Source organism: Electrophorus electricus, chromosome 19 (assembly GCF_041902795.1).
Source record: "Electrophorus electricus isolate QZ-2024a chromosome 19, ASM4190279v1, whole genome shotgun sequence".
Classification (NCBI taxonomy): domain Eukaryota; kingdom Metazoa; phylum Chordata; class Actinopteri; order Gymnotiformes; family Gymnotidae; genus Electrophorus; species Electrophorus electricus.
The window spans coordinates 4,979,195-5,002,003 of record NC_137515.1 but is presented as its reverse complement, the minus strand read 5'-3'; the positions used below and the strand labels follow the sequence as shown (position 1 = coordinate 5,002,003).

The 22,809-nt window shown below is 41.7% G+C and overlaps 2 protein-coding genes across 27 annotated transcripts in view; both read right to left on the bottom strand.

Annotated features, from left to right (window-relative positions):
* The window catches only part of LOC113588740 (protocadherin gamma-C5-like), a 206,808-nt gene that overhangs the window by 67,544 nt on the left and 116,455 nt on the right, over window positions 1-22,809 (bottom strand). The window contains exon 1 of one of the 26 annotated variants that reach the window (XM_035535507.2): window positions 15,520-18,052. The exons of 18 other annotated variants lie outside the window; for them this stretch is intronic. In XM_035535507.2, coding sequence (XP_035391400.1) covers window positions 15,520-17,910 — 2,391 coding nt within the window. In that variant the 5' untranslated portion in view covers window positions 17,911-18,052. Of the gene's footprint in view, window positions 1-362; window positions 3,261-3,996; window positions 6,554-11,482; window positions 14,408-15,519; window positions 18,053-22,809 lie in introns of those variants that run through there. 7 more of the 26 variants (XM_035535520.2, XM_035535504.2, XM_035535518.2 and 4 more) reach the window with 7 other exon arrangements.
* LOC118242834 (protocadherin gamma-A2-like) lies at window positions 19,453-22,114 on the bottom strand. The gene has a single exon (XM_035535729.2). It carries the CDS (start codon window positions 21,871-21,873, stop codon window positions 19,468-19,470), a length of 2,406 nt encoding a protein of 801 aa, XP_035391622.2. The 5' UTR covers window positions 21,874-22,114; the 3' UTR covers window positions 19,453-19,467.

Here is a 22,809-nt window from a genome sequence, read left to right as displayed (position 1 = left end):
AGCACAGGAGGATATCTCAAATTTCAAACACGTTGTCTATATTAGCAAGCCAACGATCTTGAGCCTGTGAGTTGGTGCTGTCCAGCACAAGAAGTGCTGAAAAAGACGTGCAAAGGGTGAAGCTGAAATTGTTTATAGAAATAGTTCCAAATTTTGTCATCAATCACCACTTGATCCTTACAGAGAGACAGCAAATCAATCTATTTTTTTTGTGAATCCAATTGATTGCAGTTTTGTAGCTCTTTGAGAATGTTTTTGAAATGAATGTCTTAAAGCCGATAAAAATGGCATACATCTAAATCATTATTTTATCTAATATGTAGAAAGCATCCATTTCGATTATATAGAAGACTCCCTCTTACCAAATCCGGAGAATCAGGATCTTCTAGGAAGTTGTTTTCTGTCTTTGCATGCTGCATAGTCTCTGTGAAACTCCTGTCCATGATTAAAATTTTCTGGCCTCCAAGTGTAGAATATTTGCAGTCGCTTTTCCTTGAGTCAGTCGTCATGCACATATCATAATTATACATGTGTGGCAGAGTTCCAGTAACTCCTGTGTCTGTGTAACCGGGTGGATAGTACGGAATAACTGGAAGATTGGAATGGTGAAAGATGCGCGACTGTCTCCATCTGTAGATCTTCACTGATATTATAACAACTAAACAAGTGATGAAAAGAAATGACACTGCAGCTAAGGCTAAAATTAAATAAAATGTAAGGTCATCATTATATGTTTTACCATGTGTAAAGTCGGTGAATTCTGAGAGCACTTCAGGAAAACTGTCCGCTACAGCTACATTAATGTTAACTACAGCTGAGCGAGAGGGCTGTCCGTTATCCTCCACAACAACAGTGAGCTTCTGTTTCACAGCATCTTTATCAGTGACCTGGCGCACAGTTCGTATCTCTCCGTTCTGTGGACCCACTTCAAACAGCGCCCTGTCTGTGGCTTTCTGTAGTTTGTAGGAGAGCCAGGCATTTTGTCCAGAGTCCACATCAACAGCCACCACTTTAGTGACAAGATAGCCAACATCTGCTAAACGAGGCACAATCTCAGCCACCAGAGAACCGCCAGTCTGCACTGGGTAGAGAACCTGAGGAACATTGTCATTCTGATCTTGGATTGTAATTTTAACTGTTACGTTAGTACTGAGTGGAGGGGAACCCCCGTCCTGCGCTTTTACGCGGAAATGAAAGTCCTTTAACTGCTCATAGTCGAAAGAGCGCACGGCATTAATGACGCCACTGTCCGCACTGACTGTCACATATGATGACACAGGAACTCCATTTACAGTGCTGTCTTCTAGAATGTACGACACACGGGCATTCTGATTGGAGTCTACGTCACTGGCCTTCACTGTGAATATAGAGAGACCTGGTGTGTTGTTCTCGACTACATACGCTTCGTAGTTATTTCTCTCAAAGACCGGCGCGTTATCGTTCACATCTGATATCTGTAAACGGAGAGAAGCGCTGCTGGAGAGGGAGGGAACCCCTTCATCAGAGCACGTCACAGTGATGTTGTACTCAGCCTCTCTCTCCCTATCCAGTTCCTGCTCTGTGCGCACGCTAAAGAAATCGTTGGATGGGTTAGTCACAGCAAATGGAATGTTATCATTAATAACACAGTGAAGTTGTCCATTTGCACCTGAGTCTGGGTCATTTACTTTTATCATAGCAACAACAGTATTGGGCTTGGACTCCTCAGATATAGAACTAGACATAGAGAGAATATCAATTGTTGGCTTGTTATCATTAATGTCTAAAACATCAATAATTACCTTACAGGAGTTAGAAAGCCCTCCTTGGTCTCTCGCTTGAATAACAAGCTGGTAATGGTTCAATTTCTCGTAATCAATTTGACCGTTTAGTGTAACTTCTCCACTATGTTGATCTACAAGGAAAATATCGGTTACAGAACTGTCCACTGCGTCAGAAATGTAGTAAGTAACGTGACTATTAGAGCCCTCATCTGCGTCAGAAGCACTTACAGTCGTCAGTTTTGTGCCTTTTATCGCATTTTCTGTTACTGAGGCTTTGTACACATTGTGAGTAAAGACAGGAGCGTTATCATTAACATCTAGCACTGTTATATGGATACTCATTGTGCCCGATAGCCGTGGATCACCACCATCAAACGCCGTCAACAACAAATCAATTATTCCTTGTTTTTCTCGATCCAAAGGCTTTTGCAATACCATCTCAACGATCTTCCCTACGTCAGCTTGTTTGTCTAACGCGAAATTATCTGTAGGTTTAAGCGAATAGCTTCGAAGGCCGTTAATCCCGACGTCCGGGTCCACCGCTCTCCCTAGGACGAAACTGGCACCGGTGATTGCTGACTCGCTTATTTCAAACCTAATTTCGCTTTTCTGGAAGGTAGGAGCGTTATCATTTATATCCGTTACTTCAATGGTAATCGAGTACAGTTCCATCGGGTTTTCTAGAACCATCTGGAGATGCAGAGCACACGGAGTTATTTTTGTGCAAAGAGCCTCGCGATCTATATTCTCTCTGATGAGAAGCAACCCCCTTACTTTATTCAGTTCTATGTATTCGGTGCTGTCGCCTGAATAAAGGCGTGCTTTCCCAGATTTCAGTCTTTTTAAATCCAAACCCAAATCCTGGGCGATATTTCCAATCACGGACCCTTTTTTCATTTCTTCCGGAATGGAATAACTGATCTGCCCATAAACGAAGTGAGAACAAAAGACGACGAAAAACATTATCCTGTGCTGCAACGAAAAAACGGCCATTTTCTTTAAATTAAAGATCCTCATATTAAATATATCCAACCTGATGGCGATTTTAGTATCCGAGGATGAGTAAAATAACACATATATCGTATGTGCATTACAGAAGTAAAAGTCTTGTCCACGTCGTGTAAATAAATACTGTGCGCAAGAAAACCCTGCCTCCCCTTTCTCTCCGACACAGTGCGATGCTATGGGAGGGACTGAGGGGTTTAATAACAGTCAAGTCCTAGCGCTGTTGAACAGCGGCCCTCTGAGTACGAAAGACAGAACTGCAAATATATCTGTAACAAGTGACTAATACCAACATTTAGAAACACGTCTTGAACGAGATAGATCTAACGAATGAATTCAAAATGACTTTTTTAACAGCTCAGTGGTGCATTCGAATTAATACGCAGATCTCTTCGGTGGAATCGGTTGCATCGCAGTGCTTAATTGCACGATACCAGACAATCAATGTCGTTTATCAGCAATGACCGCACATATGAACAGGCTACTTGAGCTCTGAATACCAAAAAAATATATACGTTCCTCGCATCGATCCACGATGGAAGTGTATGTGCTACGCCAATTAAACCTAAAGTAACTATTCACCATAAAAGCTTCTCACAATGTTTAGAAATTGATGAGGTGAAAGACAAACAAAACCAATCAAATGGAGTTCACGAACTACATAACCCCTTATATCAACCAAAATAAGCAACTAACGGTTCAGACAAATAAACGAAGCCTTATGTAAAACAGCGATTCAAAATTGTACGCAGGTCTGTTCAAAGTAGCACAGGAGGTTATTTCAAATTAAAACACTTTGTTTATATTAGCGAGACAACGATCTTGAGCCTGTGAGTTGGTGCTGTCCAGCACAAGAAGTGCTGAAAAGGACGAGCAAAGGGTGAAGCTGAAATGGTTTATAGATATTGTTCCACATTTGTCAGCACCACTTCGTCCTCACAGAGAGACAGCAAATCAATCTATTTTTTCGTGAAATCCAATTGATTGCAGTTTTATAGCTCGTTGAGAATGTTTTTGAAACGAATGTCTCAAAGCCGCTAAAAATGTAAATTTAAAAACATTATAATCCTCTTTGAATTCAATTGCAAATATAGTGCTCTAAAGTTTTTACTGTGCATTATGAAAGTGTTGAAATCCAATGTTTAATAAGAACATACATCTAAATAATTGTTTTATCTAATACACAGAAAGCGTCTGGCTCCATTACATAGATGCACACCCCCCTTACCAATTCTGGAGAGTTAGGATCTTCTAGGAAGTTGTTTTCCGTCTTTACATGTTGCATAGTCTCTGTGAAACTCCGGTCCATGATTACAACTTTCTGGCCTCCAAGCGTAGAATATTTGCAGTCGCTTTTCCTCGAGTCAGTTGTCATGCACACATCATAATTATACATGTGTGGAAGAGTTCCAGTAACTCCTGTGTCTGCGTAACCGGGTGGATAGTACGGAATAACTGGGAGATTGGAATGGTGAAAGATGCGCGACTGTCTCCATCTGTAGATCTTCACTGATATTATAACAATTAAACAAGTGATGAAAAGGAATGACACTGCCGCTAACGCTAAAATTAAATAAAATGTCACGTCATCATTATATGGTTTACCATGCGTAAAGTCTGTGAATTCTGAGAGCACTTCAGGAAAACTGTCCGCTACAGCTACATTAATGTTAACTACAGCTGAGCGAGAGGGCTGTCCGTTATCCTCCACAACAACAGTGAGCTTTTGTTTCACAGCATCTTTATCAGTGACCTGGCGCACAGTTCGTATCTCTCCGTTCTGTGGACCCACTTCAAACAGCGCCCTGTCTGTGGCTTTCTGTATTTTGTAGGAGAGCCAGGCATTCTGTCCAGAGTCCACATCAACAGCCACCACTTTAGTGACAAGATATCCAACATCTGCTGAACGAGGCACAATCTCAGCCATCAGAGAGCCGCCAGTCTGTACTGGGTAGAGAATCTGGGGGGCGTTGTCATTCTGATCTTGGATTGTAATTTTAACTGTTACGTTGCTACTGAGTGGAGGGGAACCCCCGTCCTGCACTTTTACGCGGAAATGAAAGTCCTTTAACTGCTCATAGTCGAAAGAGCGCACAGCATTAATGACGCCACTGTCTGCACTGACTGTGACATATGATGACACAGGAACTCCATTTACAGTGCTGTCTTCTAGAATGTACGACACACGTGCATTCTGATTGGAGTCTACGTCACTGGCCTTCACCGTGAATATAGAGAGACCTGGTGTGTTGTTCTCGACTACATACGCCTCGTAGTTATTTCTCTCAAAGACCGGCGCGTTGTCGTTCACATCTGATATCTGTAAACGGAGAGAAGCGCTGCTGGAGAGGGAGGGAACCCCTTCATCAGAGCACGTCACAGTGATGTTGTACTCAGCCTCTCTCTCCCTATCCAGTTCCTGCTCTGTGCGCACGCTAAAGAAATCAGTGGATGGGTTAGTCACAGCAAATGGAATGTTATCATTAATAACACAGTGAACTTGTCCATTTGCACCTGAGTCTGGGTCATTTACTTTTATCATAGCAACAACAGTATTGGGCTTGGACTCCTCAGATATAGAACTAGACATAGAGAGAATATCAATTGTTGGCTTGTTATCATTAACGTCTAAAACATCAATAATTACCTTACAGGAGTCAGAAAGCCCTCCCTGGTCTCTAGCCTGAACATCAAGGTGGTAATGGTTCGATTTCTCGTAATCAATTTGACCGTTTACTGTAACGTCTCCACTATGTTGATCTACAAGGAAAATTTCGGTCACAGAACTGTCCACTGCATCAGAGATGTAGTAGGAAACATGACTATTAGAGCCATCATCTGCGTCAGAAGCGCTTACAGACGTCAATTTTGTGCCTTTTATCGCATTTTCTGTTACTATGGTTTTATACACCTTTTGTGTAAAGACAGGCGCGTTATCATTGGCATCTAGCACTGTTATATGGATACTCATTGTGCCCGATAGCCGTGGATCACCACCATCAAACGCCGTCAACAACAAATTAATTATTCTTTGTTTTTCTCGATCCAAAGGCTTTTGCAATACCATCTCAACGATCTTCCCTACGTCAGCTTGTTTGTCTAACGCGAAATTATCTGTAGGTTTAAGCGAATAGCTTCGAAGGCCGTTAATCCCGACGTCCGGGTCCACCGCTCTCCCTAGGACGAAACTGGCACCGGTGATTGCTGACTCGCTTATTTCAAACCTAATTTCGCTTTTCTGGAAGGTAGGAGCGTTATCATTTATATCCGTTACTTCAACGGTAATCGAGTAAAGTTCCATCGGGTTTTCTAGAACCATCTGGAGATGCAGAGCACACGGAGTTATTTTTGCGCAAAGAGCCTCGCGATCTATATTCTCTCTGATGAGAAGCAACCCCCTTTCTTTATTCAATTCTATGTATTCGGTGCTGTCGCCTGAATAAAGTCGCGCTTTCCCAGATTTCAGTCTTTTTAAATCCAAACCCAAATCCTGGGCGATATTTCCAATCACGGACCCTTTTTTCATTTCCTCCGGAATGGAATAACTGATCTGCCCATAAACGAAGTGAGAACAAAAGACGACGAAAAACAGTATCCTGTGCTGCAACGAAAAAACGGCCATTTTCTTTAAATTAAAGATCCTCATATTAAATATATCCAACCTGATGGCGATTTTAGTATCCGATGATGAGTAAAATAACACATATATCGTATGTGCATTACAGAAGTAAAAGTCTTGTCCACGTCGTGTAAATAAATACTGTGCGCAAGAAAACCCTGCCTCCCCTTTCTCTCCGACACTGTGCGATGCTATGGGAGGGACTGAGGGGTTTAATAACAGTCAGGTCCTAGCGCTGTTGAACAGCGGCCCTCTGAGTACGAAAGACAGAACTGCAAATATATCTGTAACAAGTGACCAATACCAACATTTAGAAATATGTCTTGAACGAGATAGATCTAATGAATGAATTCAAAATGACTTTTTAACAGCTCAGTGGTGCATTCGAATTAATACGCAGATCTCTTCGGTGGAATCGGTTGCATCGCAGTGCTTAATTGCACGATACCAGACAATCAATGTCGTTTATCAGCAATGACCGCACATATGAACAGGCTACTTGAGCTCTGAATACCAAAAAAATATATACGTTCCTCGCATCGATCCACGATGGAAGTGTATGTGCTACGCCAATTAAACCTAAAGTAACTATTCACCATAAAAGCTTCTCACAATGTTTAGACATTGATGAGGTGAAAGACAAACAAAACCAATCAAACGGAGTTCACGAATTACATAACCCCTTATATCAACCAAAATAAGCAACTAACGGTTCAGATAAATAAACGAAGCTTTATGTAAACCAGAGCGATTCAAAATTGTACGCAGGTCTGTTCAAAGTAGCACAGGAGGTTATTTCAAATTAAAACACTTTGTTTATATTAGCGAGCCAACGATCTTGAGCCTGTGAGTTGGTGCTGTCCAGCACAAGAAGTGCTGAAAAAGACGTGCAAAGGGTGAAGCTGAAATTGTTTATAGAAATAGTTCCAAATTTTGTCATCAATCACCACTTGATCCTTACAGAGAGACAGCAAATCAATCTATTTTTTTTGTGAATCCAATTGATTGCAGTTTTGTAGCTATTTGAGAATGTTTTTGAAATGAATGTCTTAAAGCCGATAAAAATGGCATACATCTAAATCATTATTTTATCTAATATGTAGAAAGCATCCATTTCGATTATATAGAAGACTCCCTCTTACCAATTCCGGAGAATCAGGATCTTCTAGGAAGTTGTTTTCTGTCTTTGCATGCTGGATAGTCTCTGTGAAACTCCTGTCCATGATTAAAATTTTCTGGCCTCCAAGTGTAGAATATTTGCAGTCGCTTTTCCTTGAGTCAGTCGTCATGCACATATCATAATTATACATGTGTGGCAGAGTTCCAGTAACTCCTGTGTCTGTGTAACCGGGGGGATAGTACGGAATAACTGGAAGATTGGAATGGTGAAAGATGCGCGACTGTCTCCATCTGTAGATTTTCACTGATATTATAACAACTACAGATGTGATGAAAAGGAATGACACTGCAGCTAAGGCTAAAATTAAATAAAATGTAAGGTCATCATTATATGTTTTACCGTGTGTAAAGTTGGTGAATTCTGAGAGCATTTCAGGAAAACTGTCCGCTACAGCTACATTAATGTTAACTACAGCTGAGCGAGAGGGCTGTCCGTTATCCTCCACAACAACAGTGAGCTTCTGTTTCACAGCATCTTTATCAGTGACCTGGCGCACAGTTCGTATCTCTCCGTTCTGTGGACCCACTTCAAACAGCGCCCTGTCTGTGGCTTTCTGTAGTTTGTAGGAGAGCCAGGCATTCTGTCCAGAGTCCACATCAACAGCCACCACTTTAGTGACAAGATAGCCAACATCTGCTGAACGAGGCACAATCTCAGCCACCAGAGAACCGTCAGTCTGTACTGGGTAGAGAACCTGAGGAGCATTGTCATTCTGATCTTGGATTGTAATTTTAACTGTTACGTTAGTACTGAGTGGAGGGGAACCCCCGTCCTGCGCTTTTACGCGGAAATGAAAGTCTTTTAACTGCTCATAGTCGAAAGAGCGCACAGCATTAATGACGCCACTGTCTGCACTGACTGTCACATATGATGACACAGGAACTCCATTTACAGTGCTGTCTTCTAGAATGTACGACACACGGGCATTCTGATTGGAGTCTACGTCACTGGCCTTCACTGTGAATATAGAGAGACCTGGTGTGTTGTTCTCGACTACATACGCCTCGTAGTTATTTCTCTCAAAGACCGGCGCGTTGTCGTTCACATCTGATATCTGTAAACGGAGAGAAGCGCTGCTGGAGAGGGAGGGAACCCCTTCATCAGAGCACGTCACAGTGATGTTGTACTCAGCCTCTCTCTCCCTATCCAGTTCCTGCTCTGTGCGCACGCTAAAGAAATCGTTGGATGTCGATATTATGGCAAAGGGAATATTGCCATTAATATTGCAGTAAACTTGGCCATTTGTGCCTGAGTCCGGATCATTTACATTAAACATTGAAATTATCGTTCCAGGTTTAGAATCCTCAGATATGGTATTTGACCGAGACAATATACTGATCACAGGCTGGTTATCATTTACATCAGTGATGTCAATTATAACTTTGCATGTGTCTGAGAGGCCACCTTGGTCTCGAGCATGTACATTTAGTTGGTAATAATTTGCTTTTTCATAGTCAATTTGTCCGTTTAAGGTAATTTTACCACTCTGTGGGTCAACTATAAACACGTTATTTAAATCGATTGCTTTAGATATGTAATATGAAATTAATCCATTAGATCCCTCATCTTTGTCAGACGCTCTGACAGTTATTACGTGAGAACCTTTTGCTGCATTTTCAGTTATTGTAGTTTTATAAATTTTCTGTTCGAAGACAGGAGCATTGTCATTCACGTCTAGTACAGATACACATATATTAACAGCTCCTGACAAACTCGGTTCGCCTCCGTCAGTCGCGGTTAACGTCAGAGACAATTGCTTTTGTAGTTCACGATCTAGCGGTTTCTGTAACACAATTTCCATATTTTTCTCGCCGTCTGTTTGACTCTGAAACTGTAAATCAAAATTATCTGTCGGTTTCAGTGAATAACTCAACAGACCATTAACACCTACGTCTAAATCCACGGCATTCTCCAACATAAATTTGGCACCGACTACAGATAATTCGCTGATTTCGAATATAATTTCATTTCTTTGGAAGTGTGGAGCGTTATCGTTTATATCTGTAATTTCAACGGTAATTCTGTATAACTCCATTGGATTCTCCAGAATAACCTGAAGATGTAAAGCGCAAGGAGTCATTTTTGCACAAAGAGCCTCGCGGTCTATTTTCTGCTTGATTAGAAGCAGCCCTTTTTCTTTATTCATCCCGATATATTCCACGGTGTCTCCCGTATAGATGCGCGTTTGTCTCGCTTTCAGTGTTTTTAAATCCAACCCCAAATCTTGAGCAATGTTTCCTACTACCGAACCCTTAGCCATCTCCTCCGGTATCGAGTAACTGACCTGCCCGAACACAGGGAACGAAGAAAAAAAGATGAACAAACATACCGCGCGCCACATCACTGCAACGGACATTATTTTCCGACAGAGGCAATAATCCACAATAATACAATTCCACACAAATGAAGGGTAAACGTTGTCTCCTAATCAGCAACAGGCCGCCACAGAGCTCATTTAATCCGCGTTTTGACAAAACATTCACTCTTTTCCGCGATCGCTCCCTCTGCGTTATGTGGCACGAGAGCCTTTCTCTTCTTACGCCGTGACACTACAGGATGTAAAAGGAGGCTTTGGGAGATGCGCATCCCAACCCATCGTTGATGAAGAGCGGCCTCCTGAGTCGAAACTTTGTACTACACACTTAGGAAAACAATAACGTCCCACTGCGTAATAGAGGTCTAAAGCATTTATTTAAAACCACTGTAATTATACACAGGATAAGATTTCAACCATCCTGGGCAAAAGCATTAGTGTTTTACCAAGGTCCTAATCCACTCATTATAAACCTAACACCTCTACATTTAGCTGACGTTTTTGACCCAAAGTAACTTACAATTATGAGTACAACTTGAGCAAGGGTTAAGGGCCTTGCTCAGGGCCCCAACAGTTGCAATTCAGCAATGGTGGGGCTTGAACTCACAATCTCCCAATTACAAGTCCAGTACCATAAACACTGATCTACCACTGCCCAACAGTGCAACAGACTCACTACAATGCAAGTTCACGGGGTCAGCAGGTAGGCACCTCCCTTCACCTGTGTTTTTCTGAATTGAGCCATGACACCTCTGGAAGGCTTAAATGAGGTCTGGCGTCCCATCACCCACTGCCCTCTGAGCTCACTTTTAAACCACAGACATATCACTTAACAAACCTATTTACACGTAAGCCCACATTGGCCTACCCAGATTCCAAGGGTTGTCCCATAGGCCCTACTGGCAATGCTAATGCACGTTCAGTGCTACGAGTTTCATATGTCCTTTATGCACTACACAAACAGCACACATTGAATTAAACTCCCTATATTTACCCGGTGTGCTGCTCCCACACCACCAATCACTCTCTAAATTGTAAAGTCCATATTGTCCTCCCCATTGACTACGGCCATGCAGATCCACAAGTGCTGTTAATGCATATTCAGTGGCTCCAGTTGCATATGGATTTTACCCACTACACCACCAAACACTCCCTAATATGGCAGATCCATACTGGCATGGCCAGTGACTGAGGCCATACCCAGCCCCATTGGCACTGTTAATACTGTTAATCACTGCCAACAGTTCCAACTGCATTTACCATTCTAGACCTAAATACTGATGTAGCAGGTCTTCTACATCTGTGTCCACTACCTTAGTGAACTTGTATCACCATTACAACATGTATTGATACAAAGAACCTGAGGCATCATTTTGAGTTTTTATCTTCTCAGTTATTATTTAACATAAAGAAAACAGTTCCGTAATTCCAGAGTTTATAAGACTTTATCTATTTCACTGGCCATGCAGAACAAATTTGTCTTGGTAAGCAGTAAGAGAACAAGTGCTGTGAGATATGCAGAGAAATGCAGAGAAATGAGAGAAATGCAGAGAAATGAGAGAAATGCATGCATAGTGCTGTCAATTAGTGAAAATCCTTACCATTGGTGGTGAACCTGGGTGTTCCAGGAAGTGCTTTTCATTCACTGTATGCTGCATAGTCTCTGTGAAACTTGGATCCATTACTAAAACATTTTGCCCACCAAGTGTGGAAAACTTACAGTCACTCTTCCTAGAATCAGTTGTCATGCACACGTCATAATTATACATGTGTGGCAGAGTTCCAGTAACTCCTGCGTCTGTGTAACCAGGTGGATAGTACGGAATGACTGGGAGATTGGACTGATAGAAGATGCGGGATTGTCTCCACCTGTAGATCTTCACTGATATTATTACAACTAAACAAGCGATAAAAAGAAAAGAAACAGCGGCGAGTGCTAAAACTAAATAAAATGTCAGGTTGTCATTGTACTGCTTTTCATGTGTAAAATCCGTGAATTCCGAGAGCACTTCAGGAAAACTGTCCGCTACAGCTACATTAATGTTAACTACAGCTGAGCGAGAGGGCTGTCCGTTATCCTCCACAACAACAGTGAGCTTTTGTTTCACAGCATCTTTATCAGTGACCTGGCGCACAGTTCGTATCTCTCCGTTCTGTGGACCCACTTCAAACAGCGCCCTGTCTGTGGCTTTCTGTAGTTTGTAGGAGAGCCAGGCATTCTGTCCAGAGTCCACATCAACAGCCACCACTTTAGTGACAAGATAGCCAACATCTGCTGAACGAGGCACAAGCTCAGCCATCAGAGAGCTACCAGTTTGTACTGGGTAGAGAACCTGAGGAACATTGTCATTCTGATCTTGGATTGTAATTTTAACTGTTACGTTGCTACTGAGTGGAGGGGAACCCCCGTCCTGCGCTTTTACGCGGAAATGAAAGTCCTTTAACTGCTCATAGTCGAAAGAGCGCACGGCATTAATGACGCCACTGTCCGCACTGACTGTCACATATGATGACACAGGAACTCCATTTACAGTGCTGTCTTCTAGAATGTACGACACATGGGCATTCTGATTGGAGTCTACGTCGCTGGCCTTCACTGTGAATATAGAGAGACCTGGTATGTTGTTCTCGACTACATACGCCTCGTAGTTATTTCTCTCAAACACCGGCGCGTTGTCGTTCACATCTGATATCTGTAAACGGAGAGAAGCGCTGCTGGAGAGGGAGGGAACCCCTTCATCAGAGCACGTCACAGTGATGTTGTACTCAGCCTCTCTCTCCCTATCCAGTTCCTGCTCTGTGCGAATACTAAAGAAATCGTTTGAGGGGGATGTGATAACAAAGGGGATATTGTCATTAATACTGCAGTGAACTTGGCCATTTGCCATTGAGTCTGGATCATTTACCTTCATCATTGCAACAACAGCACTGGGCTTAGACTCTTCAGATATAGAACTGGACATAGAGAGAATGTTAATCGTTGGTTTGTTATCATTAATATCCAACACCTCAATAATTACCTTACATGTGTCAGAGAGCCCTCCCTGGTCCTTAGCCTGAATATTAAGCTGGTATTGATTTGATTTCTCGTAGTCGAGCTGACTGTTTAATGTAACCTCTCCACTCTCTTGATGTACAGTGAATTTATTTGCAACAGAACTGCCCACTGCGTCAGAAATGACATAAGTCACGTAACTATTAGAGCCTTCATCCGCGTCAAATGCGCTTACGGTTGTTAGTTTAGATCCCTTTGGTGCATTTTCTGTTACGGTGGCTTTATACACTCTTTGAGTAAAGATCGGAGCATTATCATTAGCATCCAGTACTGTTAGGTATATTTGCATTGTGCCTGATAGTGGAGGTTCACCACCATCAGAAGCAGTCAGCAGCAAATTAATTCTTGCCTGCTTTTCTCGATCAAGTGCTTTTTGTAACACTATCTCTACATTCCCCTCTCCACCTGCATCGTTCTCTAAATCAAAATTACCCGTTGGATTAAGCGAATAACTTCGAAGACCGTTGATTCCAACGTCCAGGTCCACGGCTCTGCCAAGCACGAATCTAGCCCCCGGCGCTGCGCTTTCACTTATCTCAAATCGAATTTCATTTTTCTGAAACGTGGGAGCATTGTCGTTTACGTCCGTGATTTCGACTGTAATAGAATATAGTTCCATCGGGTTTTCCAAGATCATTTGAAGATGCTGAGCACATGGGGTTATTTTTCCGCAAAGAGACTCCCGATCTATATTCTCTTTAATGAGAAGCAGCCCGTTTTCTCGGTTCAGTTCTATGTATTCCTTGACGTCACCAGAAAAGGCGCGTGCTTTCCCTAATTTCAGCCGTTTTAAATCCAAACCCAAGTCCTGAGCGATATTTCCAATAATCGACCCTTTTGCCATTTCCTCCGGAATGGAATAACTGATCTGCCCGCAAACGAAGTGAGAACAAAAGACGACGAAAAACAGCACCGTGTACCGCAACGTAAAACCGGTCATTGTGACGCGCGAACTGAAGATCCAGATATACAATATTCCGATCCTGTTGTCGAGGTTTTAAAATCATAAGAATAGGTAGAAGTACATATCTTTCCTATGTTCCTTATAGAAGAGACTTCACGACGGCATTTTCCAAAAATGTGTCGAAGAATACCCGCCTCCCCTTTCTCTCCAAAAGAGTGCGATGCTATAAGAAGGATGGAGGGTTACCTCTCAGCCCAGTCCCATCGCTGTTGAACAGCGGCCCTTTGAGTCAAAAGGAGGTATTACGAATAAATGAACAGCATGTGATCACTTAAAGTGAATTTGCAATTAAATTTAATACCGTTTACACCCACCTAAAATAAAGTAAGTAGTTTTATATTTTATATTTCATTGTCCGTAAAACTTTCAGAAATATTCATGAATGTTAACGTCTTGCCTACAGAAGGCAAGTACGGCAGGTCGTTTTGAACGGTATCCGCGAATCATCAAGTAATGCAATAAACTGCATTTATTTAATGAATTCACATTTTTTTTAGTCCTTTCTAGAAGCAAAATGAAACCTCTCTGACTAAATGCGGCCTTCTTAGAACATAATGCCTTTACAAACATTTAGCAAAGTTTTTTATACTTACAAATAGAAAATAAAATCACTAGAAAATTACACATATATACAATTAATAACTGATTTCCAAGGGAATAAAAAATGACATATTTAAAATGCTTCCAACACATTTGTTACCAAATCAACCACCCGCCCCTTTAAAAACTTGTTAAACAGAAAAGTGACTTTAAGAGATGTCGGGACCTTTTATCCCTACAAAGGCTATAATGGGGAATACGTGTGTCAAGCTTAAAATCTTTTATTTAGAGTCAGTGAGCTCCTGAACCTATCAAAACCAAAATGGAACCCCATAAATCTCTCATAAAATATACTTGACATTCTAAATTTGATAGCTGGTCTGTGGTAGTGAACCATTTTGATTCAGGAGTATACCTCTGAATTCAGCGATCCTCAGAACTGATGTGGCGTGGGGGGGAAAAATAAATAAAATAAAATAAATAAATAATAAAAAATAAATAAAATAAAAACGGGCGCTGTCCAGCACAAGATGTGCTGAACTGTGTCCTCAAATAAAATAAAGGTTGACACCCTTATTGTATTAGCAGTTAATTTTTGATTTAAGCAACAAAACAAAATTCATAGGTGGTGTGTAATGATAATCACTATCTGTTTTAACATAATAGTGTATGCAATTCGTTCACAAAGAAGAAATAATAATCGCCCAATATCTCAAGAGCAGTATATGTAATGTAAAAATTAATAATTAGTGCAAAAACGTATTTGTGATCCACGTACTATATTTAAATAAAAAAGAAACAATAGGAGCAATGTCGTGCTTTGTAATTAATATCAAAGACACTGATTCAACCCCGAAGCAATTTAGGATAAGCATTCTTTAGTATGATTTTGCTGATAAATGTAAATGATATAAACAATGTTCTGCGTAATATCTACAAATGTACTAATCTAAAGGATAGTTCTATGATGAACACTTTTAACACGTTTTTCAATCACGATCAAAAGAAAATATAATACTGTCTACCGTATTACTCCGTTATACAACAAGCATCCAGCCAATATGCAAATAAACCCTTACCAGTTCCGGTGAATCGGGATCTTCCAAGAAGTAATTTTCATCCGATGTGCGCTTCATAGTTTCTGTGAAACTTTGGTCCACCACTAAAATGTTATGACCACCAAGTGTTGAATATTTGCAGTCACTTTTCCTCGAGTCAGTTGTCATACACACGTCATAATTATACTTGTGCGGCAGAGTTCCAGTAACTCCTGTGTCTGTGTAACCAGGTGGATAGTACGGAATAACCGGAAGATTTGACTGCTGAAAGATGCGCGACTGTCTCCACCTGTAGATCTTCACTGATAGTATAACAACTACAGATGTAATGAAAAGGAGCGACACTGCCGCTAATGCTAAGACCAAGTAAAATGTCAGGTTGTCGTTGTACTGCTTTTCATTCGTAAAATCCGTGAATTCCGAAAGCACTTCAGGAAAACTGTCTGCTACAGCTACTTTAATGTTAACTACAGCTGAGCGAGAGGGCTGTCCGTTATCCTCCACAACAACAGTGAGCTTTTGTTTCACAGCATCTTTATCAGTGACCTGGCGCACAGTTCGTATCTCTCCGTTCTGTGGACCCACTTCAAACAGCGCCCTGTCTGTGGCTTTCTGTAGTTTGTAGGAGAGCCAGGCATTCTGTCCAGAGTCCACATCAACAGCCACCACTTTAGTGACAAGATAGCCAACATCTGCTGAACGAGGCACAATCTCAGCCACCAGAGAGCCGCCAGTCTGTACTGGGTAGAGAAACTGAGGAGCATTGTCATTCTGATCTTGGATTGTAATTTTAACTGTTACGTTAGTACTGAGTGGAGGGGAACCCCCGTCCTGCGCTTTTACGCGGAAATGAAAGTCCTTTAACTGCTCATAGTCGAAAGAGCGCACAGCATTAATGACGCCACTGTCTGCACTGACTGTCACATATGATGACACAGGAACTCCATTTACAGTGCTGTCTTCTAGAATGTACGACACACGGGCATTCTGATTGGAGTCTACGTCACTGGCCTTCACCGTGAATATAGAGAGACCTGGTGTGTTGTTCTCGACTACATACGCCTCATAGTTATTTCTCTCAAAGACCGGCGCGTTGTCGTTCACATCTGATATCTGTAAACGGAGAGAAGCGCTGCTGGAGAGGGAGGGAACCCCTTCATCAGAGCACGTCACAGTGATGTTGTACTCAGCCTCTCTCTCCCTATCCAGTTCCTGCTCTGTGCGCACGCTAAAGAAATCGTTGGATGTCGATATTATGGCAAAGGGAATATTGCCATTAATATTGCAGTAAACTTGGCCATTTGTGTCTGAGTCCGGATCATTTACATTAAACATTGAAATTACCGTTCCAGGTTTAGAATCCTCAGATATGGTATTTGACCGAGACAATATACTGATCACAGGCTGGTTATCATTTACATCAGTGATGTCAATTATAACTTTGCATGTGTCCAAGAGGCCACCTTGGTCTCGAGCATGTACATTTAGTTGATAATAATTAGCTTTTTCATAGTCAATTTGTCCGTTTAAGGTAATTTTACCACTCTGTGGGTCAACTATAAACACGTTATTTAAATCGATTGCGTTAGATATGTAATATGAAATTAAACCATTAGATCCCTCATCTTTGTCAGACGCTCTGACAGTTATTACGTGAGAACCTTTTGCTGCATTTTCAGTTATTGTAGTTTTATAAATTTTCTGTTCGAAGACAGGAGCATTGTCATTCACGTCTAGTACAGATACACATATATTAACAGCTCCTGACAAACTCGGTTCGCCTCCGTCAGTCGCGGTTAACGTCAAAGACAATTGCTTTTGTAGTTCACGATCTAGCGGTTTTTGTAACACAATTTCCATATTTTTCTCGCCGTCTGTCGTTTGGAACTGTAGGTCAAAATTATCTGTCGGTTTCAACGAATAACTCAACAGGCCATTAATACCGACGTCCATGTCTACGGCATTCTCTAACATGAATCTGGCACCGGTTACAGCTGACTCACTGATTTCGAATGTAATTTCATTTCTTTGGAAGTGTGGAGCGTTATCGTTTATATCTATAATTTCAACGGTAATTCTGTATAACTCCATTGGATTCTCCAGAATAACCTGAAGATGTAAAGCGCAAGGAGTCATTTTTGCACAAAGAGCCTCGCGGTCTATTTTCTGCTTGATTAGAAGCAGCCCTTTTTCTTTATTCATCCCGATATATTCCACGGTGTCTCCCGTATAGATGCGCGCTTGTCTCGCTTTCAGTGTTTTAAAATCCAACCCCAAATCTTGAGCAATGTTTCCTACTACCGAACCCTTAGCCATCTCCTCCGGTATCGAGTAACTGACCTGCCCGAACACAGGGAACGAAGAAAAAAAGATGAACAAACATACCGCGCGCCACATCACTGCAACGGACATTATTTTCCGACAGAGGCAATAATCCACAATAATACAATTCCACACAAATGAAGGGTAAACGTTGTCTCCTAATCAGCAACAGGCCGCCACAGAGCTCATTTAATCCGCGTTTTGACAAAACATTCACTCTTTTCCGCGATCGCTCCCTCTGCGTTATGTGGCACGAGAGCCTTTCTCTTCTTACGCCGTGACACTACAGAATGTAAAAGGAGGCTTTGGGAGATGCGCATCCCAACCCATCGTTGATGAAGAGCGGCCTCCTGAGTCGAAACTTTGTACTACACACTTAGGAAAACAATAACGTCCCACTGCGTAATAGAGGTCTAAAGCATTTATTTAAAACCACTGTAATTATACACAGGATAAGATTTCAACCATCCTGGGCAAAAGCATTAGTGTTTTACCAAGGTCCTAATCCACTCATTATAAACCTAACACCTCTACATTTAGCTGACGTTTTTGACCCAAAGCAACTTACAATTATGAGTACAACTTGAGCAAGGGTTAAGGGCCTTGCTCAGGGCCCCAACAGTTGCAACTCAGCAATGGTGGGGCTTGAACTCACAATCTCCCAATTACAAGTCCAGTACTATAAACACTGATCTACCACTGCCCAACAGTGCAACAGACCCACTACAATGCAAGTTCACGGGGTCAGCAGGTAGGCACCTCCCTTCACCTGTGTTTTTCTGAATTGAGCCATGACACCTCTGGAAGGCTTAAATGAGGTCTGGCGTCCCATCACCCACTGCCCTCTGAGCTCACTTTTAAACCACAGACATATCACTTAACAAACCTATTTACACGTAAGCCCACATTGGCCTACCCAGATTCCAAGGGTTGTCCCATAGGCCCTACTGGCAATGCTAATGCACGTTCAGTGCTACGAGTTTCATATGTCCTTTATGCACTACACAAACAGCACACATTGAATTAAACTCCCTATATTTACCCGGTGTGCTGCTCCCACACCACCAATCACTCTCTAAATTGTAAAGTCCATATTGTCCTCCCCATTGACTACGGCCATGCAGATCCACAAGTGCTGTTAATGCATATTCAGTGGCTCCAGTTGCATATGGATTTTACCCACTACACCACCAAACACTCCCTAATATGGCAGATCCATACTGGCATGGCCAGTGACTGAGGCCATACCCAGCCCCATTGGCACTGTTAATACTGTTAATCACTGCCAACAGTTCCAACTGCATTTACCATTCTAGACCTAAATACTGACGTAGCAGGTCTTCTACATCTGTGTCCACTACCTTAGTGAACTTGTATCACCATTACAACATGTATTGATACAAAGAACCTGAGGCATCATTTTGAGTTTTTATCTTCTCAGTTATTATTTAACATAAAGAAAACAGTTCCGTAATTCCAGAGTTTATAAGACTTTATCTATTTCACTGGCCATGCAGAACAAATTTGTCTTGGTAAGCAGTAAGAGAACAAGTGCTGTGAGATATGCAGAGAAATGCAGAGAAATGAGAGAAATGCAGAGAAATGAGAGAAATGGAGAGAAATGAGAGAAATGCATGCATAGTGCTGTCAATTAGTGAAAATCCTTACCATTGGTGGTGAACCTGGGTGTTCCAGGAAGTGCTTTTCATTCACTGTATGCTGCATAGTCTCTGTGAAACTTGGATCCATTACTAAAACATTTTGCCCACCAAGTGTGGAAAACTTACAGTCACTCTTCCTAGAATCAGTTGTCATGCACACGTCATAATTATACATGTGTGGCAGAGTTCCAGTAACTCCTGCGTCTGTGTAACCGGGTGGATAGTACGGAATGACTGGGAGATTGGACTGATAGAAGATGCGGGATTGTCTCCACCTGTAGATCTTCACTGATATTATTACAACTAAACAAGCAATAAAAAGAAAAGAAACAGCGGCGAGTGCTAAAACTAAATAAAATGTCAGGTTGTCATTGTAGTGCTTTTCATGTGTAAAATCCGTGAATTCCGAGAGCACTTCAGGAAAACTGTCCGCTACAGCTACATTAATGTTAACTACAGCTGAGCGAGAGGGCTGTCCGTTATCCTCCACAACAACAGTGAGCTTTTGTTTCACAGCATCTTTATCAGTGACCTGGCGCACAGTTCGTATCTCTCCGTTCTGTGGACCCACTTCAAACAGCGCCCTGTCTGTGGCTTTCTGTAGTTTGTAGGAGAGCCAGGCATTCTGTCCAGAGTCCACATCAACAGCCACCACTTTAGTTACAAGATAGCCAACATCTGCTGAACGAGGCACAATCTCAGCCACCAGAGAACCGCCAGTCTGTACTGGGTAGAGAACCTGGGGAGCGTTGTCATTCTGATCTTGGATTGCAATTTTAACTGTTACGTTGCTACTGAGTGGAGGGGAACCGCCATCCTGCGCTTTTACGTGGAAATGAAAGTCCTTTAACTGCTCATAGTCGAAAGATCGTACGGCAGTAATGATGCCACTGTCTGCACTGACTGTCACATATGATGACACAGGAACTCCATTTACAGTGCTGTCTTCTAGAATGTACGACACACGGGCATTCTGATTGGAGTCTATGTCACTGGCCTTCACCGTGAATATAGAGAGACCTGGTGTGTTGTTCTCGACTACATACGCCTCGTAGTTATTTCTCTGAAAGACCGGCGCGTTGTCGTTCACATCTGATATCTGTAAACGGAGAGAAGCGCTGCTGGAGAGGGAGGGAACCCCTTCATCAGAGCACGTCACAGTGATGTTGTACTCAGCCTCTCTCTCCCTATCCAGTTCCTGCTCTGTGCGAATACTAAAGAAATTGTTGGAGGGGGAAATGATAACAAAAGGAATATTTTCACTAATGGCACAATTAACTTTTCCATTAATACCTGAGTCCGGATCATTTACTTTTATCATTGCAACAACTGTACCGTAATGGTAGGTTTCGGATATAGAACTGGACATAGAAAGAACATTTATCGTTGGTTTGTTATCATTAACATCCAAAACATCAATATTTACTTTACATGAATCAGAAAGTCCTCCTTCATCTCTGGCCTGAATGTCAAGTTCATAATGGCTCGCTTTTTCATAGTCAATTTGACCATTTAGAAATAGTTCGCCAGTATGTTGATTTAACAGAAACGTATTGGCTACGTGATTGTCCACAGTGTCAGAAATGTAATATGTCACATGACTGTTAGAGCCTTCATCTGCATCAGAGGCGTTTACAGTTGTTAATATGGATCCCTTTATGGAGTTCTCTGTTATTGTTGCCTTATATATTTTTTGTGCAAACAATGGAGCATTATCGTTAGCATCCAGCACTCTGATATGTATCTGTACAGTACCTGACAACATTGGATCGCCTCCATCAAAAGCTGTTAACAGTAAATTAATTAATTCCTCTTTTTCTCGATCTAGTGATTTTTTTAAAACCATTTCTACGTTCTTACTACGGTCTGCTTGATTATGCAGCTCTAAAACAAAATTATCCGTCGGTTTAAGCGAATAGCTTTGAAGGCCATTGATTCCAACGTCTGCATCCACAGCTCGCCCCAGCATAAATCTAGCTCCCGTGGCGGCCGTCTCGCTTATCTCGAATCTAATTTCTTTTTTCTGAAAGCTGGGCGCATTATCATTTATGTCCGTTATTTCAATGGTAATTGTGTACAATTCCATCGGATTCTCCAGAATCATTTGAAGATGTAGAGCACATGGAGTACTTTTTGCACAGAGAGACTCACGGTCTATATTCTCCTTAATGAAGAGAAAACCCCTCCCTCTGTCTAGTTCGATGTATTCCGTGCTGTCCTCGGTATAGATGCGCGCTTTCCCGGATTTCAGTCGTTTTAAATCCAAACCCAAATCCTGAGCAATATTTCCAACGGTCGAACCTTTCGACTTTTCCTCTGAAATTGAATAAGTAACCTGCCCGAGCACCGAGCAAGACGACACAAAAACGAAAAGCAACACTGCGTGTCTCATCCCTGCAACGGACGTATTTTCTTGAGGTGAAAATCCACGAAAAATAACAGGACGCCTCTGAAAGTGGACGGCTAACGGTGTGTTTTAAATTGAAATCTTTTTTCAAATTTAATGAAATTCGCAAGAAAATCTTTTGTCCTCAGAAAAGGCACAACATAGTAAACATGTTGCTCTGCGTCCGAACGTGAAGAGAAAGCCTTTCTTTCTTTGCTCTGACACTGAAATGCACGGGTAGGGTTCTATAGATGTAGACATAGCCCGAGCCTACGTTGGTCAACAGCGGCCCTCTGAGTTACAAATATGAACTACAGAGAATAAACTACCGGCATTGCTCTCTCAATTTATAAATAACCACTACATTAATCAAAAGAACACTTTAGACACAGAGCCATTTTAGACCGGTTGTGGTATTGGGACATACACAGAATTAAGAAGGCACAACCCAGCCCCTCTGTTTTCCAGTCGTAGGGTGCAGAATTGTGCCTAAGCGTTTTTATATAAAGGCTCATTCTTCAGCCTGTTCTATTGCTCCTTTCCTTTCTGTTTCACTCTCTCTCTCTCAACACTTTTATCTGTTGCTCTCTGTTCTTCTTCTATTCTTACTCTTCTTCTGCTCATTTTCGGAGTGCTCTCTTTCTTGTACCATGAAAAAAAAAATTGTTCTGTCATAACTTACATTTATTTTTAATAATTACGTTACACATGTAAAATAAAATACGACACAAAACTACACATGAATTATGTGATTGTGTTTGCATCTTCAGTTCAAGCTGGGTAGATAACACGAGCCTGCAAAGTTATTGGTTGTTTTTTTTTTACTTTTTATAAGCTTGTGTTATCTAGTCAGCAGTGCTCCCTTTTGATATCACAAGCAATTCCTTTTGCTAACTTATGCAACAAATGCCTTTTCTTTGGTGGTCTAATATATTTTTTATA

Coding starts and splice junctions, on each gene's coding strand:
- LOC118242834 (XM_035535729.2), bottom strand. CDS start 21,873: ATGAGACACGCAGTGTTGCTTTTCGTTTTTGTGTCGTCTTGCTCGGTG.